The sequence below is a fragment of the Uloborus diversus genome, chromosome 3, assembly GCF_026930045.1.
Source record: "Uloborus diversus isolate 005 chromosome 3, Udiv.v.3.1, whole genome shotgun sequence".
Classification (NCBI taxonomy): Eukaryota; Metazoa; Arthropoda; class Arachnida; order Araneae; family Uloboridae; genus Uloborus; species Uloborus diversus.
In genome coordinates, this window is record NC_072733.1 from 24,529,557 (window position 1) to 24,551,606 (window position 22,050).

At 31.4% G+C, this 22,050-nt stretch overlaps 1 protein-coding gene across 1 annotated transcript in view; it reads left to right on the plus strand.

Annotated features, from left to right (window-relative positions):
- LOC129218143 (striatin-3-like) overlaps positions 1 to 22,050 on the plus strand; it is an 86,287-nt gene that overhangs the window by 53,693 nt on the left and 10,544 nt on the right. The window contains exons 13-16 of the mRNA XM_054852356.1: positions 2,389 to 2,510; positions 12,615 to 12,782; positions 15,737 to 15,877; positions 20,304 to 20,414. Coding sequence (XP_054708331.1) covers positions 2,389 to 2,510; positions 12,615 to 12,782; positions 15,737 to 15,877; positions 20,304 to 20,414 — 542 coding nt within the window. The remainder of the gene's footprint in view (positions 1 to 2,388; positions 2,511 to 12,614; positions 12,783 to 15,736; positions 15,878 to 20,303; positions 20,415 to 22,050) is intronic.

Genomic DNA, 22,050 nt, shown 5'->3' on the forward strand with positions numbered 1-22,050 from the left:
TAATATTTAAATTGAATTTACTATATTTCTATCTTGTGTGAGTAAAACCGTATGTTTTTAAAATATGCAAAAATTGAGCACAAGCTTTTCCGAAATTTGTTATTTGTGTTTTATAATTTGTCCTTTTGTATCCTGTAAATATTTCAATTATTTTGAGTTCTAAGTTTCTTTGGCCTCTACTACTTTCTGTTGGCTTATTTTAAATCTTATTTTAATACAATTTTTTTAATTCGTTTTTCGCTTGGAAATTTTTAGTACCTGTTTTCCTACGTATAATTCGAGAAAATACTAATTTTCAATCAGTCTTACTAATTGTTTTATTGCTTTTCAAAATAAAATATATTTCAATGGCGATTCCCCCCCTCCCCCCCATGTATTCGAATTTGATTCCAAGTTGACTCGAGGTCAAGAAGCAGTAAATGTATATTTTTCTATAACTTTAGTGTGTTCGTGCATTCAACATAATGTATGAAAGAAAAAATTAATATAACAGTTGTACATATTTTTTTAAAAATATGTTTTAAAAAATGCATCTTTAAGCAAGAAATTAGTCCTTAAAAGTAAAATGAGCTCCTGCAGCTCTTCTTAAATACTCCTTACTTTTAATTTTCAAAGTTTACAATGAACCCTGTATGGGAAAAGGAAAGAAAATTGAAACAAATAATTGTTGTCACATTACTTGTTGCTTCTTTTATTATTGTACAGTCAACTTTTGCTAAGTCGAAATTAGAGGGAAGAGATAAAAAAATTCAAGTTATTAAAAATTCGAGTTATTGAAAATCTTACAAAAAATAATTTTGTTTAATATAAGTGCTATGTACCTCATTAAAAAAATCAATTACAAAATAAGAATAACTGTCAAGAAGAGTTTGACGGGTATTCTTCTTTCCACTTCAATAACATTTTCCAGATGGGATATAGCATTGAATATCTTTGTGTCCATATCAACTCTTGATTCAATGAACGCACGCATGACATGAATGGCACTTTCTGCTTCTTTAAAGGTGATTTTTTTTTTTTTTTTTTTGATTGGCAAGTTCTTCAATGACCATCCTCATCTTCCATGACCATTCATCTTCCTCTTCTATTCTCTCAATATGTTTCCTCCAAGTGGAATGTTTTGGGTCCGCCTGGCGTTATCCATTTTATCAAGCATTTTTCTACTTCTGGAAAATCCCCAATCTCCATTCTTTTCCGATCCCCTTGATTATCATCAAAGTTTTTAAGAATAGTCTTTGTTTTTTAGAATGGTTGACAGTGTGCTGTTCGGAATACCAAACTCCTTCGCAATATCAATCTTTTTCTTTCCCACTTTTTCAACTGCATCAATCACCTTTTTCTCCTCTGTAATAGAAAGTAGTGCATTTTTGTTTTGTAGCCATAGTTCGATGAAAAATAAACCTTAGCTTCTTCGCAGCACTAATAAGCAAAGTAGGAAGACGAAGACTAGAACGAGAAAGGGTTGTGTTCTGAGCACTGGTCAGTTAGGTTGAGAGAACGTTTGTTCTAGAAACTCGACCATTGTCCGCTGCTGACAGAAAACAGCAGCTGAAATTTTTTTGAGTGAATTTGAAAAAAATTCGAGTTATCGAGAAGAAGGAAAAAATACTTCGAGTTAAAGAGATAAAATTTCATTAAAGCATTAAAAGTGCAGGGAAATACTTTTTTTTCGAGTTATCGAAGTTTGAGCTATCGCAAGTTCACTGTATCTGTTTTTCAGAAACAAATTTCTGATCATTTGGCTCCAAATTTGTAGCATTGTCATTAGTCGTGCTTTTTGATTTATAACATTCAAACAAAGCAACAGGCTACATGGAACACCTCTGGGAGCCAGATGTGGCCTTCCCAGACTGAAGGTTGGTCACCAGTAGTCCAAACCAATCTCTAAGTTATTTTGGACAGAGCATGATCGCTGTAGGTGTCCACAAGAATGCTGTGAAGCCTCTGCAAATAATCTTTTTTAGTATCTAATTTGAATCTGTAAGCTATGAGTAATAATGCTCTGAATTTGAGGCTTGCTTATAGTACTTGTTTATCGATGTATCACTATTATAAACTAGCAGTTCTGGTAATGCCATCTATTGAAAAACAGCAAAAACTTATTCAACTACCCAGTAAGATAGATTGCAATGTTACATGTTGTAAAATAAATGATATATTTATAAAATAATAACAAACTAGAATTTTGAATATGAGGAAATTGTCTTGTATTTCTGTGCATCCAAGGGACAAATGTATTATAGAGCATTTATTTTTCTTCACAAATTGTTTTAAAGAACTGTCATATAATTTAATTTTATGTAGGTATTTACCGCTCAACCATTCTACTAAAAAAGGTTATTATACATAGAGTAGATACTATTCCCTAAGTTGATATTAATTTTACAGGGGGCCTGTTTTGTGTCTTGCATTAAGTACATCAGGAGATCAATGTTTTAGTGGTGGAATGGATGGTACTATTAGATGTTGGAATGTTCCTAGTTCTTTAAGTGATCCATATGACTCATTTGGTAAGCTCTTGATTAATTTTGTATTCATATTATATTTTTCTCTTTAAGTGTTTTTGTAGATGATGTGCATGTAGCCCTTAGATGCATATAGAGAGATTTATGTATGTGTGTCTGTGTATATATATAGATACACACACACACACACATATATATATATATATATATATATACTCAAGAGCCAAAACATTATGACCACCTGTCTATAACGAGTTGGCACGCAACACAGCTTCAACCTGCCTTGGCATGGAGGCCACAAGTCCTTGGTAGATGGCTGGAGACAGACTGTACCAGATGTTTAAGTAATTGTTACACAAATCCAAGATATTGCGAATTGCTGGTCTTTGAACTCTAAGCTGCTGTCCCATGACATTCCAAATGTGTTCTGTTGGATTGAGATCCGGTGAGTTAGGCGGCCAGGACACTAACTGGAATTCAGCATCATGTTCCTCAAACCACTCCAACACAATTTTAGCGTTGTGACACGGGGCATTGTCCTGTTGCAACATTCCATTTCCAGCTAGAAAAACAGAGGTCATGTAAGGGTGCAACTGGCCCGCAATGATGTTCAGATACCCTGTGGCATTCAGGGTCTGCTGTACCACAATCATGGGTCCCAGAGACACCCAAGAGAAAGTTTCCCAAAGCATAATACTGCCACCACAAGCCTGTGTATGACCTACTGTACATTGAGGGAGCAACTGTTCGCCCGGAAGACAGCGTATCCTGACACGGCCATCGCCGTGATGCATGACAAAACGTGATTCATCTGACCAGGCAACTCTCTCCCACTCATCCATGGACCAGTCGAGATGTTCCCGTGCCCAGCGCAGGCACAGTTGGCGATGACGCTTGGTCAGCAAAGGCACACGAATGGGATGTTTGCTGCGTAGCCCCATATCCAACAGTGTCCGCTGAATAGTGTGCTCCGATACTATTCTACTTGGCCCTGCATTGTATTGGGCTGTCAGCTGAGCCACTGTCTGGCTCCGGTTTTGCTTCACCATGCAAGACAGTCTCCGACGACCTTTTTCTTCGATAGGGTGTGAACATCCAATACCATGTTGTCTACTGTTGGTTTCACCGTCAGTAGACGACATGGCATAAGTACTAACAACTGTAGGTCGCGAACAACCCACGAGTCGTGCAGTTTCTGAAATACTTGTTCCAAGCCTTCGAGCCATTACAATCTGCCCTCTATCAAAGTCACTTAGATCCACAGCCTTTCCCATCACACACAGAAGTAAGTGAAAGAATGATTCTTCAAACTTTCCAGCAGCAGTTAAATACCACTTACACCGGATCACGTGCCTTCCACGTCATCCAGGCAAGTTCATTGCAAAATGTAGAGGTGGTCATAATGTTTTGGCTCTTGAGTATATATATGCATATATATGTTCGAGATGCGCCAATAGGCAAAGTGGCCAGTTATCGATTAATCGGTTGTTGATAATCGGCTGATTAGTGATCAAAATGATATTATTTTTATTGTTATCAATTTCTTTATTTTTTTTTTTCTTTTTTAACTGGATAATAGAAATAGTTAATAGTTTATTTCTGAGACTGGATTTATTTTTCTCCACTTTCCTCATTTTCCCAAAATAATTTCTAAATTTCATCCCATTTCTTTGAGCCAATTTTCATATTATTGTCAATAAAATTACAAAATGTTAATTAGACATGAAAATTTAAAAATATTAGGGAGTAACCTGAGGTCAGCAGGCTAAATTAGAAGCGCTTTCAATTATTTTTAAATTTTTTGTAGCAATTTAATCCAAGACATACTTAATTCAAAACTTTTATTCTTTATAAAAATTATAAGTTTTTTGAAAGCACTATGCTGGGAGATAAGTATCGTCTCATGAAAAAATTTTCAACGTTTTATACATCTGCAGATCAAGGAAAAATCAGGGAACTTTATCACTCAGGGGATTATCAGGGAAATATCAGGGAGTTTTGAAAAAATAACAAAAATTCAGAGAAAATTAATCAAATGAAGTACTTTGATTCCTACAAATTTTCTGCCAATTTTTTGTTTTAAAAAAGTAAAATTAATGAGGTGAGATTATACACTACCACATATTTGTGCATCTTTTTTCTTCAAGGTCAAAGTATTCAATCTTAGGATAAGCTTCCTAAGATTGCTTCTGTGTCTGTAAAGTTGTTTATTTTACCTTGCTTGAATTTTCCTTCCAAGCATTCCAAGCTACGTAAAATAAACAACCCTACATTCAAAGTGGAAGCCGTCATTAATGACTTTGCTCCTTTGCCTTTACTCATTGTCTTGAAGTCATTAGCATACTGTTATCACAATTTCAAGAAAAAATCGTTGTTTTTTAAATTAATGCTGAAAAGATCTTAAAAGTTATCACTTGGCGTTTTTAATTTAATTACTAAAATTGAATTTTGACTGTTTTTTTTTTTTTTGCCATGGTATTATTTTCTGTCACTTCAGATTACACGAAGGGTTTTTTTTTTTTTTTTTTTTTCAGATTTTAAACTATTTTATTTTAAAACCATATAAATTTTGAAATTAATAATTGTTTTTGAATTTCAATGTTGTTAGTTAGTAAAAAGTAATTGAAGGTTTTTTTTCGACAACTAATGAAATCATTTGAAATTGAGTTGTGTACATAAGTAAATATTTTTATTATTTTTTAATAGTAGAAATGCTGTATTCATTCATTAAAACCTAAGTTCTTGATTAGAGAATAGCTCAATTTGACTGGTTATTGAAATATTTCAATTTGTTTTACATAAATATGTCTATTCTGCCATGTGCAGGTTAAGGGCAGTAACTGCACATTTTTTTTTTTTTTTTTTTTTTTTTGCATTTTTGTCATCTATTGTACGTTTCCTTTATTGTACATACTCGCTTATTTGGTTTCTGCTGAAAAAGAGGCGCGAAAAAAGCCTCTAATTCCAGCATTTTCCTATTGTTCGTATTGAATCCACCACTCGTTTCTTCAAATATCTCGAAAACTAATTTCTGCAGATACTGCCGTTTACCTGCACACAGCAGTATTATTTACGTAAGTAAAACTACATTATTTCTATAGTTTAACTATCACTTATTGTTCTTGCAGCAACATTATACTGCTTGAAAATTCAGTTCAAGATTATTTCCATTTAAAAGTTTTAGTTTTAGCATGATTAGATATTTCTTTAAGAGTGCTTTTAATAATTTCTTAGAATTCTTATGGTAACTGGTTCCTGGAAGTAAAGTATTTGTTTCAGATTTCCTACAACATTTCTCTGTCAATAATTAATACACTATTTTTAATTAAAAGCTTAAAACGTTCTGAATACTGCATTTTGTTTAATATGCAATGCTTTTCAGGTAGGGCAAAGAAAGGAAACCATTATCATTGATAACGTAAATCAGGGAAATTTGGTAAACTTAATCAGGGAAAAGTCGTGGAACTTTTTTTTCCAGTTCCTGTCGCCACCCTGCATCTGTACATTTATTCAAAATAGAAAATAAAATTAAAAAACTAACATTGCGTCAACCATCAGTATACCAATCAGGAAAATTGAACATGAACACAAACCTGTAAATTGAAGAACGGAAGAGTTCTAGAGTGAACTTTCAAAAGGAAGCAACAATCAAAATGCAGACCTTAGAAAAGGAATGACTTGCAGGTGCCAGGCAAAAATGCAGTTAGGACACGGCTGAAGTGGAACATGGAGTTGAAAAAAACCTGGAGAGGAAATAAAAATACTGGGACTGAAATTACATCAGAATTTTTCAGGATAGGTCTCAGTAATTCAATTTTCCTCCAAGGCTCTCAGGGAGGGTAGCAAGTTATTGGGATCTTTCCTCTTGCTAAACAGAAAGGGCCTTGTAAACTTAGGGACCGGTCCTCCCCTTGAGAAAGTATCAGTCCCTTGTTCACCTTTTGCATTTTGGTGTTGTTTCCGTGTTCTTGCTTTTTGCAATTTCCAATTTATTTTGATTGTTTATTCATGAATATGTTTGTACTGTTTTTGCTTCTATCAGCTTTGGGCTGGCATTACAGTACACTTTAGTATTTATTCTTTCATTTTTCTTTCAATTTCTTTGAATTTATATTTAAAATGTTTTTATAATGTATTTCATGTTTTATATGTGTGTGTATATATATATATATATATATATATATATATATATATATATATATATATATATATATATATATATATATATCAGGGTTTGATTCAGACCCAAATTGGCCCCATTCACAAAATTCCACATCATAAAACTCTGTTCCCTCGGACCCCTCTAAAGGCCATATTTTGTAGTCAAAAATCCTAAAAATTAATCAAAGACCCTATTTTTTTAGGATTTATGTAATTCTTTGTCAAATCAACAAAACAAAATTTCTCAACTTAAATTCTAAGATTTTCATAACTTTCAGAAACCTTACTCTTTGATGTGTTAAATTTATGTATATTTTTTAAAAATCTATTTTTTATAAGTTATGTGTAATTAACTTTTGGAATTTGCTAAACAGCTCTTTTTTTCACTTGCCAGCAGTGTTTAAAGTGTTTAATTCAAGTTCTATGGGAGCAACAGAGTTGTATAATAACTCATTTTAAAGGTACTTTCATGCACTTTAATTTTATATACACAGTAAACTCCCGAATTTCCATTAAATAAGGTGGGACGGTAACCACCGCTAACCAAATTCATGCATTATCTGCAAAGTAAGTAGAAGACGATATTAGTCAATGCAATAGCTTTAGATAGATCAATAATGTTTGCATCCTAACTAAAATGATAACATTGCATAAAATAGCTATGTAAGAGCTAAAATAGGATCGCTCATTATAGCAAATGGATTTCACACATATGCAAGCAAATAGCGCAAACAGATTAATTTGAAACATATCAAGCTAGGTTACACCAAAAATGCATAGGGAAAAGGAGGGAAGTTTTTTGAGCAAAATTGGTATGGTCGCTCGATTATGCATGTAAGTCATATAGATGTAAAAATCAGTAAATATATTGTAGGTTTAAAGCAGTAAGTAGTGTGGATTTAAAAATCATGTTTCAAGTAGTCAGGATTCAGGGACTATAAAAGGTTTGATACCATTGGAATTGAAGGGGAAGAAGAAAATAGGGATGTCTAGAAGCAGGTTTTGCACTAAGTTGAAATGTGTGTATCTACATTCAGTTAATCATTGCCCAAAAAAAAAGGATTTTTTTGAATGTGTAGAAGCCGGTGGGTATTCCGCCCCACGTATAATCGGGAGTTCAGTGTATAGTTTAATAATTTTCAAGAAAAACTTTTTCACAAAATTTAAAATTCAAAATAATGTCCTTTAAAATTTTTGAGAGAAATATGATCTTTAATGAAAACATCCCAGCCAACATGTTTCAGAGTTTGACTATGAATGACTCAGTAGTTATGGCAAATAATGTGGGAAAATTTTTGTGAAATTTTGCTTTCAAATGTTATAGCGCATGTTTTATGAAAGCAACAGAGTTTTATAATTGCTCATTTTAAAGAGAAATTTATTCACTTTAGTTTGTAATTTGAATATTTTTATAGAAAAGATGTTTTCCACAAAATTTTAAAATATAAAAATTCAAAATTTTTTGTGATGGTGTCCTTTATTTTTTTTTATACTGTTCGATTTCGAATGTTTATTTATTAAAATGTCCACACATTTTCAATGGAACCATGAAAGTTTCAGCAGTTACTAAAAACTTTTAGCAGTAATGTGTCCTACATTATTTGCTGTAACTGATGATCCACTCTGAAATACTCTATTCATTAAAGTTCAATAAAAGCATGTGCTTTTTCCAAAAATTTTAAGCTACTATCTTTAAAATTTTTGAACTTGACATTTTATTTTTTAAAAAAAATCTCAACAATATACAACACTTGCATAAGCATTTTAAATTGATGTGCATGTAATTGTCTTTAAAATGAGCAATCATACAACTCAATAGCTCCCATAGAACTTTAGTTTTAACATTTTAAAGCGCTGCTGTCAAGTAAAAAATAGTGCTTTTTAACTTATTTAAAAATTATTCATCAATTATGATTGATAAATAAAAAATATACATATGAATAAATAAATTTAAGGCATCAAAGAGAATTGTGCGACATTGGTGTGAAGTGGCACTAAATAGTTTAAAAATGTGCCGTAAAAAGACCATTTAAAGACCCTATTTTTTTAAACTGCTGGAAGAGTGGGAACTTTGTAAAAGCGGCTCATTCTAAAAATTTCATGTCATAAAACAAATAGGATCATTCAGGGAAGATCTTTTTTTCTTACCGGAAAGCTTCTTAGCTACTTCAACATTTCAGCAATGTGTCAAACATGGTCGCCATATTTGGTCATTCGCAACTGGAATCAGACAAGATGCTTAAGTGTCTAAGCTTCCAAGAACAAAGCAGAATTGGATGTTTATTTAACTGCAAACTAATAAAAATAACCCAAAATGGGATGTTTTTTTTTTTTTTTTTTTTGGTGTTTTGAAATATTTTAACTAGTTTTCTTGAGAAATGAAACACTTAATACTTAAAATTTCATCTTAACCTCATTGCTTTGGACACTTATGTGCTTAAAACTATAGTATTTCAACTAAATTGTAGTTTCATGAAAATTTTTTTAATCATTTTTGTTTTACTAATTAAATCTAGATCGTAATGTTTGCTGCAGTCGCCATTTACGACTCAAACTATTGAAAATAGCTCATAATGTACCATAATTTTTTTCTTTCTTTCTTTTTTTTTTCGATAAATCTTATTTTTTTGAAAAATTAAAATTTTTATCCTTCAAATTTTATTTTCAGAATATTATTTTAACCTCATTGTTTTTCATGTTAATGTGCTGAAAACTGACTACTTCATCCAAATTATAGCTTTTTGAGGATTTTTAATGCATTATTACTCTTATGCAACATTCAAACATCAATTATCTTAAAATTTTCGTGTAGTCTTTTGGTCATTCACAAGATTGAAGTGCACAAGAATTACCCAAGTTTCCAAAAACAATTAGATGCTTATCTCAACGCAAACAATTAAAAATAACAATGTGTCTAAAATCACATTAAAAAAAGAAACTAATTAGTTTCTTTGAAAAAGTGAAATTTTATCTGTGCAGTTGCATTTAATCCTCATTGCTTTGGAGGCTTTGCCATGAACTAAAAGAAACTATTTCATCTAAAATGCACTTCTCATTTATTAATTTTGAAACAAGTCAAAAACCTATTTTAACTTAAATTTTCCAAAATGCATGTTTTTGTAAATAAATAGGAACTTTAAGAATGTGCAAGATTATATTTATTCATTCTTATATGGAAGTAGTACAAACTACCCCCCCCCTCCCTTTATGGGCTTCAAAACTTGGTTGCAGTTGGGGGCCCACTAAGGTTTTAGGTCTAGTGGCCACTGGACAATTAAAAATTTTTCGTCTTGACCTTTATCAAAAAAGCGTTCTTTCAATCATGCAGACTTATTTTACACCAAGGCTGAATTTGTTGCTAATATTTCAGCTAGTTTACTTTGCTTTAATGACTAAAATATTCCCAAATTATATATTTTATAGGGTGTTCTTGCACCTCGAAAGTCATAGGAAATCATGGATTTCAACTAGGACCGAATTTAATAATGAGAAGTTAGGACTTTCCGCAAAAAATTCTCAAAAAGTATCATATCAGATATTTTTCTGAGAAAAAATATAGTATACATTCAAATTTTTAACTGTTACATACATTTAAATTTTTACCTGAGATAACTTTTTTCCAGGAAAAAAAGGGAAATTCCCAAAAAATTTTGCTTTTTCACAAAATACAGGTACAAAAAATAAAATCTTGATCGATCCCTGAAAAAAAAAAAATATATACATATATATATATATATATATATATATATATATATATATATATATATATATATATATATATATATATATATATAGTAAACTCCTGGTTATCCACAAAGGGTTAATCTGAGACATTTCATACTTTTTTTTTTCACCAATGATTAACTGAAGGTAAATAAATGCAGGTGTTTCTACTCTTCAAGTAGATTATTTTAGATTACTATTATTTTCTTCCACCTCCCTTCCAATGACTTCAAACCTTAAGTCATCAAAACCTGACTAGTTGAATCCTGTATTTTAGATTTACAGTACTTACTGCTTTTGAACTTTTTCTAGTTCTACCCTACTTACAGATTTTTGGACCTACACTTCTTACTAATTTTTAGATCTACACTACAAGTATTTACATGCCTAAATGAGTGACCGTACCATTCTTTGAAAATTCCTCTCCTCTCATTGTTTTTCTTGTAACCTAGCTTGATCTGTTGCAGTTAATTTGCTTGTGTACTTCTGTAATCCATTTACATTAATGAGAGTTCTTTTTGCAACTTTTGCATGCATTATTTATACACACTGTTATCCTTTTAGCTGCAATTTAAATGTGTACAAGTGTTATAAATATGTTTAAACTATTGTGCACACTAGCATTGTTTTTATTTAATTTGTGAATTATGCGTAAATTCACTTATTCATAGTTATGTGACACCCTATTAGGCAGATAATCAGGAGTCTTCTGCAGCTATATAGAGTACACTAGGGAAAATTCCATGGTGGGTTTTTTTACCTTGACCAAAATGTTTAGTGTAAGCTTTTAGGAACTGTTCTCAAGTAGATTCCACCCCCTTCCCCAAGTCAGGTTTTCAAAAAGATTGAGAATTGCAGAATACAGCATTCTAGCATAAACCCCAATGTATCTGTATATATATGTATGTTACTGTGAAGACTAGAATTGATAATGTCAACTTTCACCTGTTATTCACCCGAAATATTTAGTTTTTGCCAACGTGAATGTTGATATTCTCTGGGTAATGTAGACATTTTCCAGATTGTGGACTTACACAGTAAAATAAGAATAGATATGTATAAAAAGCATAGCTTAAAGCCAGGCGTTCTGGGAGGCTATCCCTCAACTCCCCCTTGCTGTGTTTTGCCTGAGTAGTGCAAATTCAGCAAAGGTGAAATTTTTTTCTAAACATCTTTCATAATATCCTATCCAAATCAAAGAGTTTGCAAAATCAGCCACTTAAAAATTAGTTTTTTGCCCATGCTTTGTTTTCATGCATCAGTTATCATATGCTTCTGTTTACATGTTCAAAAATACAGTGATTCTCAGGTATGCAAGAGATCATACTTCTTATATGATTGTGAAGTGTTTTCTCCATGTAGGTCTGAACGCCTTGGTTATCATTAAATCAAAACTTGTGAGATTCATGACTTTCTCATTAGGTACTTGCAGAATTTCGCTGAAACTACTGTCTGTTTTTTGTTTGGGGATTAGTACATTAGACCTCTGGTCACAGTGCTTGGTTTGCTTGATCGTCCATTTCTCTCATTGCATTTCAAACTGCATCCACAAACTAAAACAATTCCAATAGATAAACAATTACTTGGGGAAAATGTCAAATATTTCACTTGTAGCACAAACATTTTTAAAAAATAGGACACAAAAAATCAATGCCAAGCGCAATGTGCATAAGTGTGCTTTGTAATTCGAAATAACACCAAATTGCATTCAAGCACTATTATTACTGTACATTTCCATTGCAGAAGCATAAAGAACTGGGGTGACTAAAAAGACACCAATAATATATATATTTTGGTGTTCATTTCAATCATCTAAATATTCGATGAAATATTCCATAAGAAACATTTTCTTTATGTAAGTTCGATCAAAAAATAATTCTGTTCAAATCTTTCTGACTCTAGGAGTGTTTCGTACAAAAACAAGTTCAACAAATTAACTATTAGTGGTGGTATAAAATGGTGCTGTTAAAAATATTGTAAATGGCATTAGTTAAGCATTTTTTGTAGCTTTACTATAGCATTAAATAATATTTTAATCCTTAGTAGTTATCATATTGAAATAGATATATCATTTCACTGCTGACCCCAATCTTCCTTTTACATTAGGCGTGCATATGTGTGTGTTTACATAACTCTTGGATTATTTCTGACACAGAAATGATATTTATCATAAGTTTTTGTGTAATGTTTCTTAACTTGGTTTAACAAGATATTTATTTTGTAACTGACACTTCTTATTTTTTTTAAACTCCGACTTTCTTTTAGATCCCAGTGTTTTGACTGCAACGCTTAAAGGTCATACAGATGCTGTATGGGGCCTCTCAATCCATAGCTCAAAGGTACAACTTCTTTCTTGCTCAGCTGATGGTACAGTCAGATTATGGTCTCCTCAATGCAAAGTTCCACTGCTTCATACATATGGTTCAGATGTTGGTAAGTTTTCAAGTTGGGGCAACTTTCCATTATTAACAGTACAAAATTCAAACTGGTTTCATGAATCTTGGTATTTTGAGACTATTCTTCAGTAAAACCTTAATTTTGGAATTTATAAAATTTTACAAATTATAATACAAATTCTGTACGATTGATATTTTCATACCAGTTTTTGTTGTCTTAAAAAATGCATGGAAATTGAGAAGCTTAATTAGTAGAATTTTGTTGAAAACTTAATTTCAATAAATTGTTGAATAAGTTTTGAAGTGGTTTGTGTAATACTGGATCTATTTTTTCCCAAATCAAAGTCTTTAAAGAAGAAATAATGATAGGAACAATAATAGTAATAAACATTATTTCATTGAATTAAAAGTAGTCACTAATTCTTTTCTGTAAAAGAATGTTTAACTTATAGCTGCTGCTTATTCTAGGTAATGAAAGCCCTTTTTATCAAAAAGAAACAAGTTAACTTCTTTATTTTAGCTTTGTAAAGTTCAGTTGTAAATGAAATCGAAAATACTTTTGAAAAAATCGTATTTTATCAAATTAAGTCTTAAACTAAGAACTAAGTGACAAATACTGACATTTATTCTGATAGAATTTTATGTAAATTAAGTTAGTTAAAGACCAACTGTGCAAAAATTGTGAAAGGTCAAATTCTGATTCCCAAATTTTAAATATAACTGATTGTGGGGGAATTAGAGCTGTATTTTTTAAAAATATAGTAAGGCTGTAAAAAGTTAAAATGCAGAGTTGTATTGGTATTAATGTAGATTGAAAGCAATTATTATCAGAACTGCGAAAACAAATTCTTTGCAAAAAAATCACTAATGCAAAAAAAAAAAAAACATAAAATATTCCAGTAAAAGAAAAAAAATTGCACATTTCTGATTGGGAGCAAGTAAATTACATTTCACTTTCCTTCTTTGAAAAGCGTTTTCTTTAATTAAAAAAAAATGCAAACTAGTCCCGATTTTTTCTGAAATAAGAGTTTGACCTATAGCAGTGGCGTAACTAGCATGAGTGGCAGCCGGGGCGGTAATTTGTGGTTTCACCCCCCCCCCCCCTCCCCCCCACACACACACATACATACAAGTGCAAAAAAATAATAAAATAATAATATTCCATGCAAACATGAAATTCACGCAATAAAGTACTGACAATATGAACCTGATCCTGAGTATGGTATTCACTCCATAATTTGATTGTGAAGAGAGGGAGGTTTTGGGGGGCTTTCTCCCCAATGAATTTTTAAATTTGTAGTTTTAAAAATGCATTTTAGCTTTATATCTTTGAAAACGCTTGTAATCCCCCCCCCCCTCTATGGGTGCCCCCCCTCGTGATGCCACTGCCTATATGCATATTTCCTGCTTTTTCTTTAACAAATTAGAGTGTTTAATTCGGCATCCCTTTTCTTCTCCTTCCCCACTCTATGGTTATTTCCAGAAGCAGTGGGGAGTAAGGTGGAGAAAGCATTTTTGATATCTAAGGAAATGCTGCAACATTCTGAGAACCAAAGAGAACATTTAAGAGGAGAGAGAACATCTGGATGGGAGATTATCTGGATAAACATTGCATTCAGTAAATGAAAAGATTTTGTAGGGATTCATCAGTACTCATAAGCACTCTTTTCTATTCTAAATCCTGTAACTCAAGGGGTGTAGCATTATTTAAATGGGCTCTGGGGAACATGAAACAGTTGGGAGCTGCCAGGCTCAAAAAGATCTAAAATGGCAGCCAGGCTCAGCGGCTTGCCAAATTTTAGATTTTGGGGTTTAAGTCAGCACAATATTTATTTATTTATTTTAATGCATTGTATTACGTCTAGCGTAGTTTTGCAAAATTTTTATTAACAAAATGACACTTCTTAGCTGTTAGTGCTTTGCACTGTTACTTAAGAAAGAAAGAAAAAAGATGAAAATTGTCCGTACTTACTGTAGAATTACACTCTTCAGATTCTGTATTGAAAAACTATGTTTTTCTTTCCATAAAACTTGCTTGAATAAAACTAGAATAGAGTAGTAATTTATAACTATATCAAAATAAGCAATATTTCAAATGTTTAAAGAAAAACAAGCAAAGTAATAAATGTAAGGCAAGTACAAAAGATATCCAATTTAAAAAAACTCCAATTAAACAGAATTATTCTAAAGAAAATTGTATTTTCCTTTCCAAAGCAAAGATAATATTGTCATTGAGCTTGCATGAGAGTTACTCATGTATCTTAATAATCCATGAAAGTGTTGATGCTATTACAGTGGTGCTATAAAATGGCTTTTAATATGAGCTTCTATGTTATGTTTACTTTGTGTACACTGAATGCTCTTACATCTTTATCTGGTTTTGAAGAATCAGCTGAAAAGCAGTGTTCTTTGTCATGAAAACTTAATATTTTGTTTTTCTGAATGAATGTATTTTTATTTGGTATTTGAACATTTCAAAGATACTTTTGTTTCTGAGTTAGTGAACATGAAAATATCAATTGTATTGAGTTTTCTTGTTGCACAAAGATGTAATTGTATTCCTTTAAAAAGGTTAATAAAAGTGAACATAAATTGTTACTGCTGAAAATATTATGCCATCAGTCATGAAAATTGAGATGGGCACAGTAGACTTTGGCGTCCATGGGTTGTTGCACCTCTGAGTTTAGTTTTTAAAAAATCACCAAAACTTAAGTTAGAGGTTATTCAGGTATTCAACGTGAATACTTGATAAAGTTTTCCTTATTTTCTTCTACTCATTAGAGGGATTTTCAATTTTGAGTTGCAGAAATTTTGTGTTCCTCATGTCACTTACTATAATTACTTTTAGTAAGTGACATACTACATTTACTTTATTACTTTAAAGCTTTATTTCGTGTCAAGAAAAATATTTGGGGTATAGCACTACTTTAAGATTTTAGCTTATGAAATATAAACATTTTTCATGTTCTGTATTAATTATTGTGTTTATAGCTGATGGGTCACCAACATCTGTAGACTTTCTACGATGTGACATGACGCAGATGGTTGCTGCATATACATCTTCAAACTCTGTTATATTTGATTTGGAAACTGGAAAACCTGTCATTCGTCTAGACAGTAATCAAACTCCAGGTATGTTGTATTGAAATACATTTCAAGGCTGATGTATTCAATGTTCAAGGCTTCTTTCTGTTCAGTGTGCAAAACAAAGTCTGAGTGAAAACATTTTATGTTTTTTATCTTATTCTTGAATGATATTTAATTATTTGTGCTTTCTTAATCAGATAGCATTCACTATATAGGGTTGATATTTTGTCCACTTTACTATACGTGGTTGATATTTTGTCCACTTTTTCGTAAAAAGTCCATTACGCTGGAAGAAAATGAATGAAACTGGGCAAAACAAAAGTCAACTGATTTTGCATATGTTTAATATATGAAATTGTTGCTATGATGCAATAAAGTTATCACATAATTCAATTATATTATAATTTTATTACTATATTTACAGGGTGCAGGAAAAGTTCCCACAGTTTTATTACATATTTCAATAGGCTGTAACTAACACATAATTTAACAAATCAACAAGTTAAAGCAATAAAAACTCTTTATTGAAACAATAATAACATTAAACAAAATAAATTGTAACAATTGTTCAAAATTGGCTCCTTGGGCTTCAATACATTTGCGGAACCGCAGTCTGAAATTGCCGACGATGCTCGCGCACTCATCCACTGCTATCTCATTCCAGGCATTTTGCAATGGTTGGACGACCTCTCCGTGGACAGTAGGTAATCCTTCCAGTCTTCTTGTAACGTTTCACAGCGTCATAGACTGTTTTACTCTTGAATCCAGTCGTTTGAATAATATCGGCCATTTTCATTCCCTTGTGTAATTCAACGACAGTAACGCACATTTTCATGATTCATAGCTCACTAACTCAATGAACTAACAAAGAACAAATGATTAAACCTCAAATACTTTTAATGCCAATAAACAATATGTGCCAAATAAATCGCCAACATACAATTTTAATGCCAAAAAAACTGTTTTAAACAAAATAGAGGGAAATTTCTCTGCCACCGTCTTAATAGTAAATATATTATAATTAATCGTATAATTTATAAAAAGATTCTACATTAACCCCTTCATGACCATGATCACGTATATGGGTCATTCTCCAGAAAACGTAACTTTTGAATGCAAATACTTCTCAATTTTCAAACCTTTTGTTTTCTTTTTTTCATTCTTACATGAAAGTAGTTCCTACTAGAAGTAACCATAAACAATGTCCCAGCTAAGTTCCAATTATTTTGCGCATAAATACAAAAAGTAAAAAAATGCCTTGTTCACGAAAAAAAAAATAAAACTTTTAATATTTAAAAATAGGCTCAAATTTAATATCAAAGTAGTAATTTTATTAATTCTGCAAACAATCAGCTATTTTAATGATTAGTGGGAGTGTAATATTAAGCTCCCTTAATTAAAGTTCGGCATAATTAGTAGTTTCAAATGTATGTTAAAAAATAGTATTTAGTAAATTTGAGGATATACTGGCAATTTAAAATTTTGGTGGAATGACTATTATTGATGTATTTCCCCTTTATCATTTATTTTCACCTCAGAAATAATGACATTGATAAGGTCTGTCACGGAGGTGAGATTCACGGATCTGAGGAATTTTCCATTAATATAGACCTAATCCATACATTTTTCAGGGAATTTTTTTTTTCTTCGTTGCTACAATCTGCACATGTTAAGCATATGAAAACATGTTCACTTCTTTTTTTACATTAATTTACAGCCCTTAAATTCAAGGTCACGGAGGTGAGAAGTCAGAATAACCACACTAAGTTTTTAAAGCAAAATCTATCTTCTTATTTTTAAACAAAAATCTCACACCTTCAACTATGGCTGAAAATAAACAAGGGGGCCCCCTTGTATCATGGAAAATAAAATTTGATGTCATTACTGCCACATGTTATTGAGGAATGGCATTTTGTGTTTAGGTAACGGAGGTGAGAATTTCTTGTGTGATATGACTTCTTGTCCTACTAAAATGAGCTAATCAACTGTTTTGTTTTTCCAAAAGTTGGCAAACATTTTATATTATTTATGTATTATTTTTAAAAAAATATCCATACAAAATGTTTTTAGAACCTTTTTTTTTCTTAAAATGATCATGTGGTTGAAATGCTAAAATCCGCTAAATCAATTTAAAATTCAAATTTCATCAGCACCTAGTAAAACAACCTGCTGATTTTTTATTTAGAACCCCTGCCCCCAACCGAGTCCAAAAAAAAACCCTTTTAAGGGGAGGAGGTTTAAAGTTTGAGTGCTGTTGAAAATTAATTTTAGTTTAAATAAATATAGGAACTGTTCATGGTTAAAATCTTAAACATGACCTTGATTAAAACCTTAAACATGTGCATAGCAATAGCAGAAACAATAAAAAGTATCAAGAACATTTTTCCCTCTATGATGGTAAATACTATGGAGGAAACAGGTTTTTCCAAAGGTAGAAAAAACCGAAAAACACCACAGATAGTAAAAACCTCGCCAACCCTTAGGATGACCCATGTGTGATCACTCATTTCTCCCTCCAGCAGTCACGTTATCGCTGCTTTAATTAGACTTTCCGTGTCAGCCGGGCCATGATCACGCATGTGTGATCTTAGTTTGGAACAATATATTTGAATTTTTAAATGACACTAGATGGCAGTTGAAGTCTGTTACTTTTTACAATGTGGTTCTTACACAGTGTTGACCTTCAATATGTGCTTTCGGTTACATTCCTTTTTTTTTAAATCCTGGGACTTGGATAAGAAAACAACTGCACGCCTCTGAAGCTGGATTAGTCAGAGCTCAGATTTATAACATTTGCTCCTTGTGTTTGTTTATATTTTACTGAAATGGAAAGGATGAATATATATTGGTTAAGGGTGGGAGTAAAAATTTCAGTTTTGAGTTTGCTGGATTGTATTGCGTATGGTTAGAATCAGTTTTATTTCAATCGCAATGGATAAAAGAATGAAATTTTTAACAGAGGGGCAGATGTTAAAACTGATAAAGGAATCATATATGAAAATGAAAGCATTAATTATGAATATTGGAAGCAGTGATTCTGAGAATGGGGGTTTTAGTGCAGATATTTTAGCCCAAGTTAAAGGCAAGAGGGCTCAAAGCTTCAGAAGTATTTCAGCAATAATTAGTTTGATATACTATTTCACTTTTGTCTGAAATATTTTTTTTGTTTTGATTTTCAACCTTTTTGCCTGTATTTTGAATGCATGTACGCAAACTTATAACTTTTTAAAAACCACGTGCATAGACAGTCTTTTGTTTTATTGAAGAAAACATTTTTCCCCAAAATTTGCATTTTTTTTCTTAATATGATGGAATTTTTGCTGGAATGTATTCAAAGAACATTAATGATAGTGAATCAAAAGTTTTGGCTTGTTAAAGTGCAGTAATGGCTTTATATGAATTTTTAAATAAAATTAGACTTAACTACAAAAATTGCCCCGCTTCCGTGAGTACGTATTCCTGCGGAAGGTGCAGGCTGGGGAAAGCGCCTCTTCCTCTTTCTGCTGGTCCTGAACAGGTTAATCATTATCTAATAAATGTTTAAAGAAAATGTTAATTACACTTTGGTGCCACTTATTTTTTACTGTAGAAGTAATCAATTTCAACAAAATGAAGCAGTTAAACATTACATAATTGCGTCACAACATTGCATGTTACTAGAAAAAAAAATTGCTCATGGTATAAATATTTGAAAATAAACAAATAACATTCATAAATTTATTAATTATTTAAAACAACCAAGGATACCACACAAAGTTATGCTTAGTTTGCAGTAGGTTCAGAATTTAAAAGTGAAAACATATACACATATACAGTCAATTAAATCTGAACCAAAACAAAATTTGTGCTTTGCTTAAAATTTACAGTAGTGTCATAAGAAGTACAGGTTTCATTCAAATGTATGATGTGGCTCTGATAAGTTGAAGCTTGACCATTATAATGTTTATTTATGCACTGAGTTAAGTTGGGTTGCTTTTGATGAAAGTTTTGCAGAAGTATTCCGCTCAAATTCGTGCAGCAATAACACATTTCTTCTTTCATTGAACTTCCTAAAAAGAAGTAGTCAATATGAAGGTCAACATATTTATTTATTATTAATTTCAGCATTTTCAATTAAGACATTTTAAATGCACTGAAAGAAATGTGTACAAAATGATATTATGACCGGGGCTGTTTTTCCAGGTTTTTTCCATCGTTTTTTTCCAGGGTGAACAAAACCGGACAACCCTGTAACTATGTCTGCATTTTCTAATTGCTTTGCATACATACACATTTTTAGTACTTAATCTTTGAACTAATGTTAAGCTATTCCTTGAAATTATGAATCTCTGAGTGTTTTGTTTGATTATTTTCTTTCTCTCTTTGAATTAAATAAAAAAGCAGTTCTCTTGACATTTAAGAGAAATGATATATCATTATTTTGATCACCTCTTTACTAGTAATATTTTTAACATTGTGTGTTTTCTTTCAGATGCAAGTCCTTTAGGCAAACAAATTAACTGTATTGTGTGTCACCCTACTCTGCCCCTTACTGTTACTGCTCATGAAGATAGACACATACGATTTTTTGACAACAACACAGGTATTTAAAAGTTAAAAAAATATATTTGGTTCTAGAATCGAAGTAAGAAAAATAAGAAATAATTTTGTGTAATATTTACATTACCAAAAATAAAATAGGAAAGCATTTCATGTTTCTTTAATAAATATGTATCAGTTAGTTGTAATGTTATTTCATTTAATTACAAAAAAACAAAAAGTGCCAACTTCAATATTTTGAAAGTGATGTTAAAAAAATGAAATCTATATTTTTTTAATTCTGTGAAGTATCCTGTAGATTAAACATTCTTTTATCTGTTATTTTATTGTTCTTTTTACAGTAGAAAGTAAATAATCAGAGTATTTGTTTAAATATATTGAAACTGGCAAGGGGCATTCCTTAGTTTAAAAGATAAATTTTATATTAATAATTTATAGTAATATCTTTAAACAGCATTAACTTTCTGCATACTATCTTACGACTAAAGATGTAATTTGTATGAAATCCTTTGGCCCCAATAACAGAACATAAAGCTCTCATAGTTTGAGAAAATCTCCTTTTTTTAAAAAAAAATTATAGTGGAAAATTTTGGCACACTCATTCTGTTATCCAGTAAATTATTTTCATGAATTTAAGTTTCCATGTTATTTATAAAGGAAAATGGATTTCGTTCATTCTTTATATTACGTCTTTTCACCTTTAATTGGTGCCCTTTCTACCCCCTTCTTTTAGCTATAAAACTTAGCTACGAAACAAATTAAGATTTAAAAGATTCAAAATAAGTATTTTGACATCATACTTATTTTACTTATTTTCCTGCAGTACCTTTATGTGTGAAGGAGTTGGGGGGGGGGGGGGGATTGTGCAAGTTTTTCAAGTGCAACAAGCATAATCATATTTAAGTTAATTAAAACTTATCTTCATTAATGTTAATTAAACTTATCTTCATGAAAAATAGTTCCTTGATATTCCTAGTAACAGCCTAGATTTCAAGAATATTTTATAGTGGCTAATACCTTATTGAATTTTTTCTTAGTTTTAGGTAGCTTAAAATGTTATCTTTTGTACATTTTATCTTGTTTTCGAAAAAAAGAACTTGTACTTCATTTCTTTTAAACTTCCAATGTTTTTTGATTATTATTCTCATGCTTAATTTGTGAAGTTTCATCATTACAACCTATTACCACAGTTTAATAACAATAATTCAAAGTCACATGTTATTTATTTCTCCTAAAACATCATAAGGGCTTAGTTTTTAAAAAAGAAAGTGCTAGGAAAGGAAGAGCAGTTTAAATTTATTCATATTGTCATTACAAAAGCATTCATATGTTCCCCACAATATAATCTAGATTTTGAATGTAATCTGTAAGCTTCAAAGTATAATATCTGATTTGTGATAACCAACATCTCTTGCTATTCCATTTCTTGCGAAACCTTTGAGCAATTTTCTCTCAAGTATAGCTATAGAGCTCTTTGAAGTGAGTACTTTTTGTTCATGTTGCCTGCTTACAGTACAATAACTAGATAGCTATTAGGAATTCTATCCTGCAAGTTTGCCACCTATATAAAAATCTTAAAAGCTAGTCTATCTTACAGGTTTCCCAACTGATTTCTTTATTAACTTTTTGGTGCAGCGATTCACCATGTGAAAATATTTCTTGAATAAATCAAAGGTCAA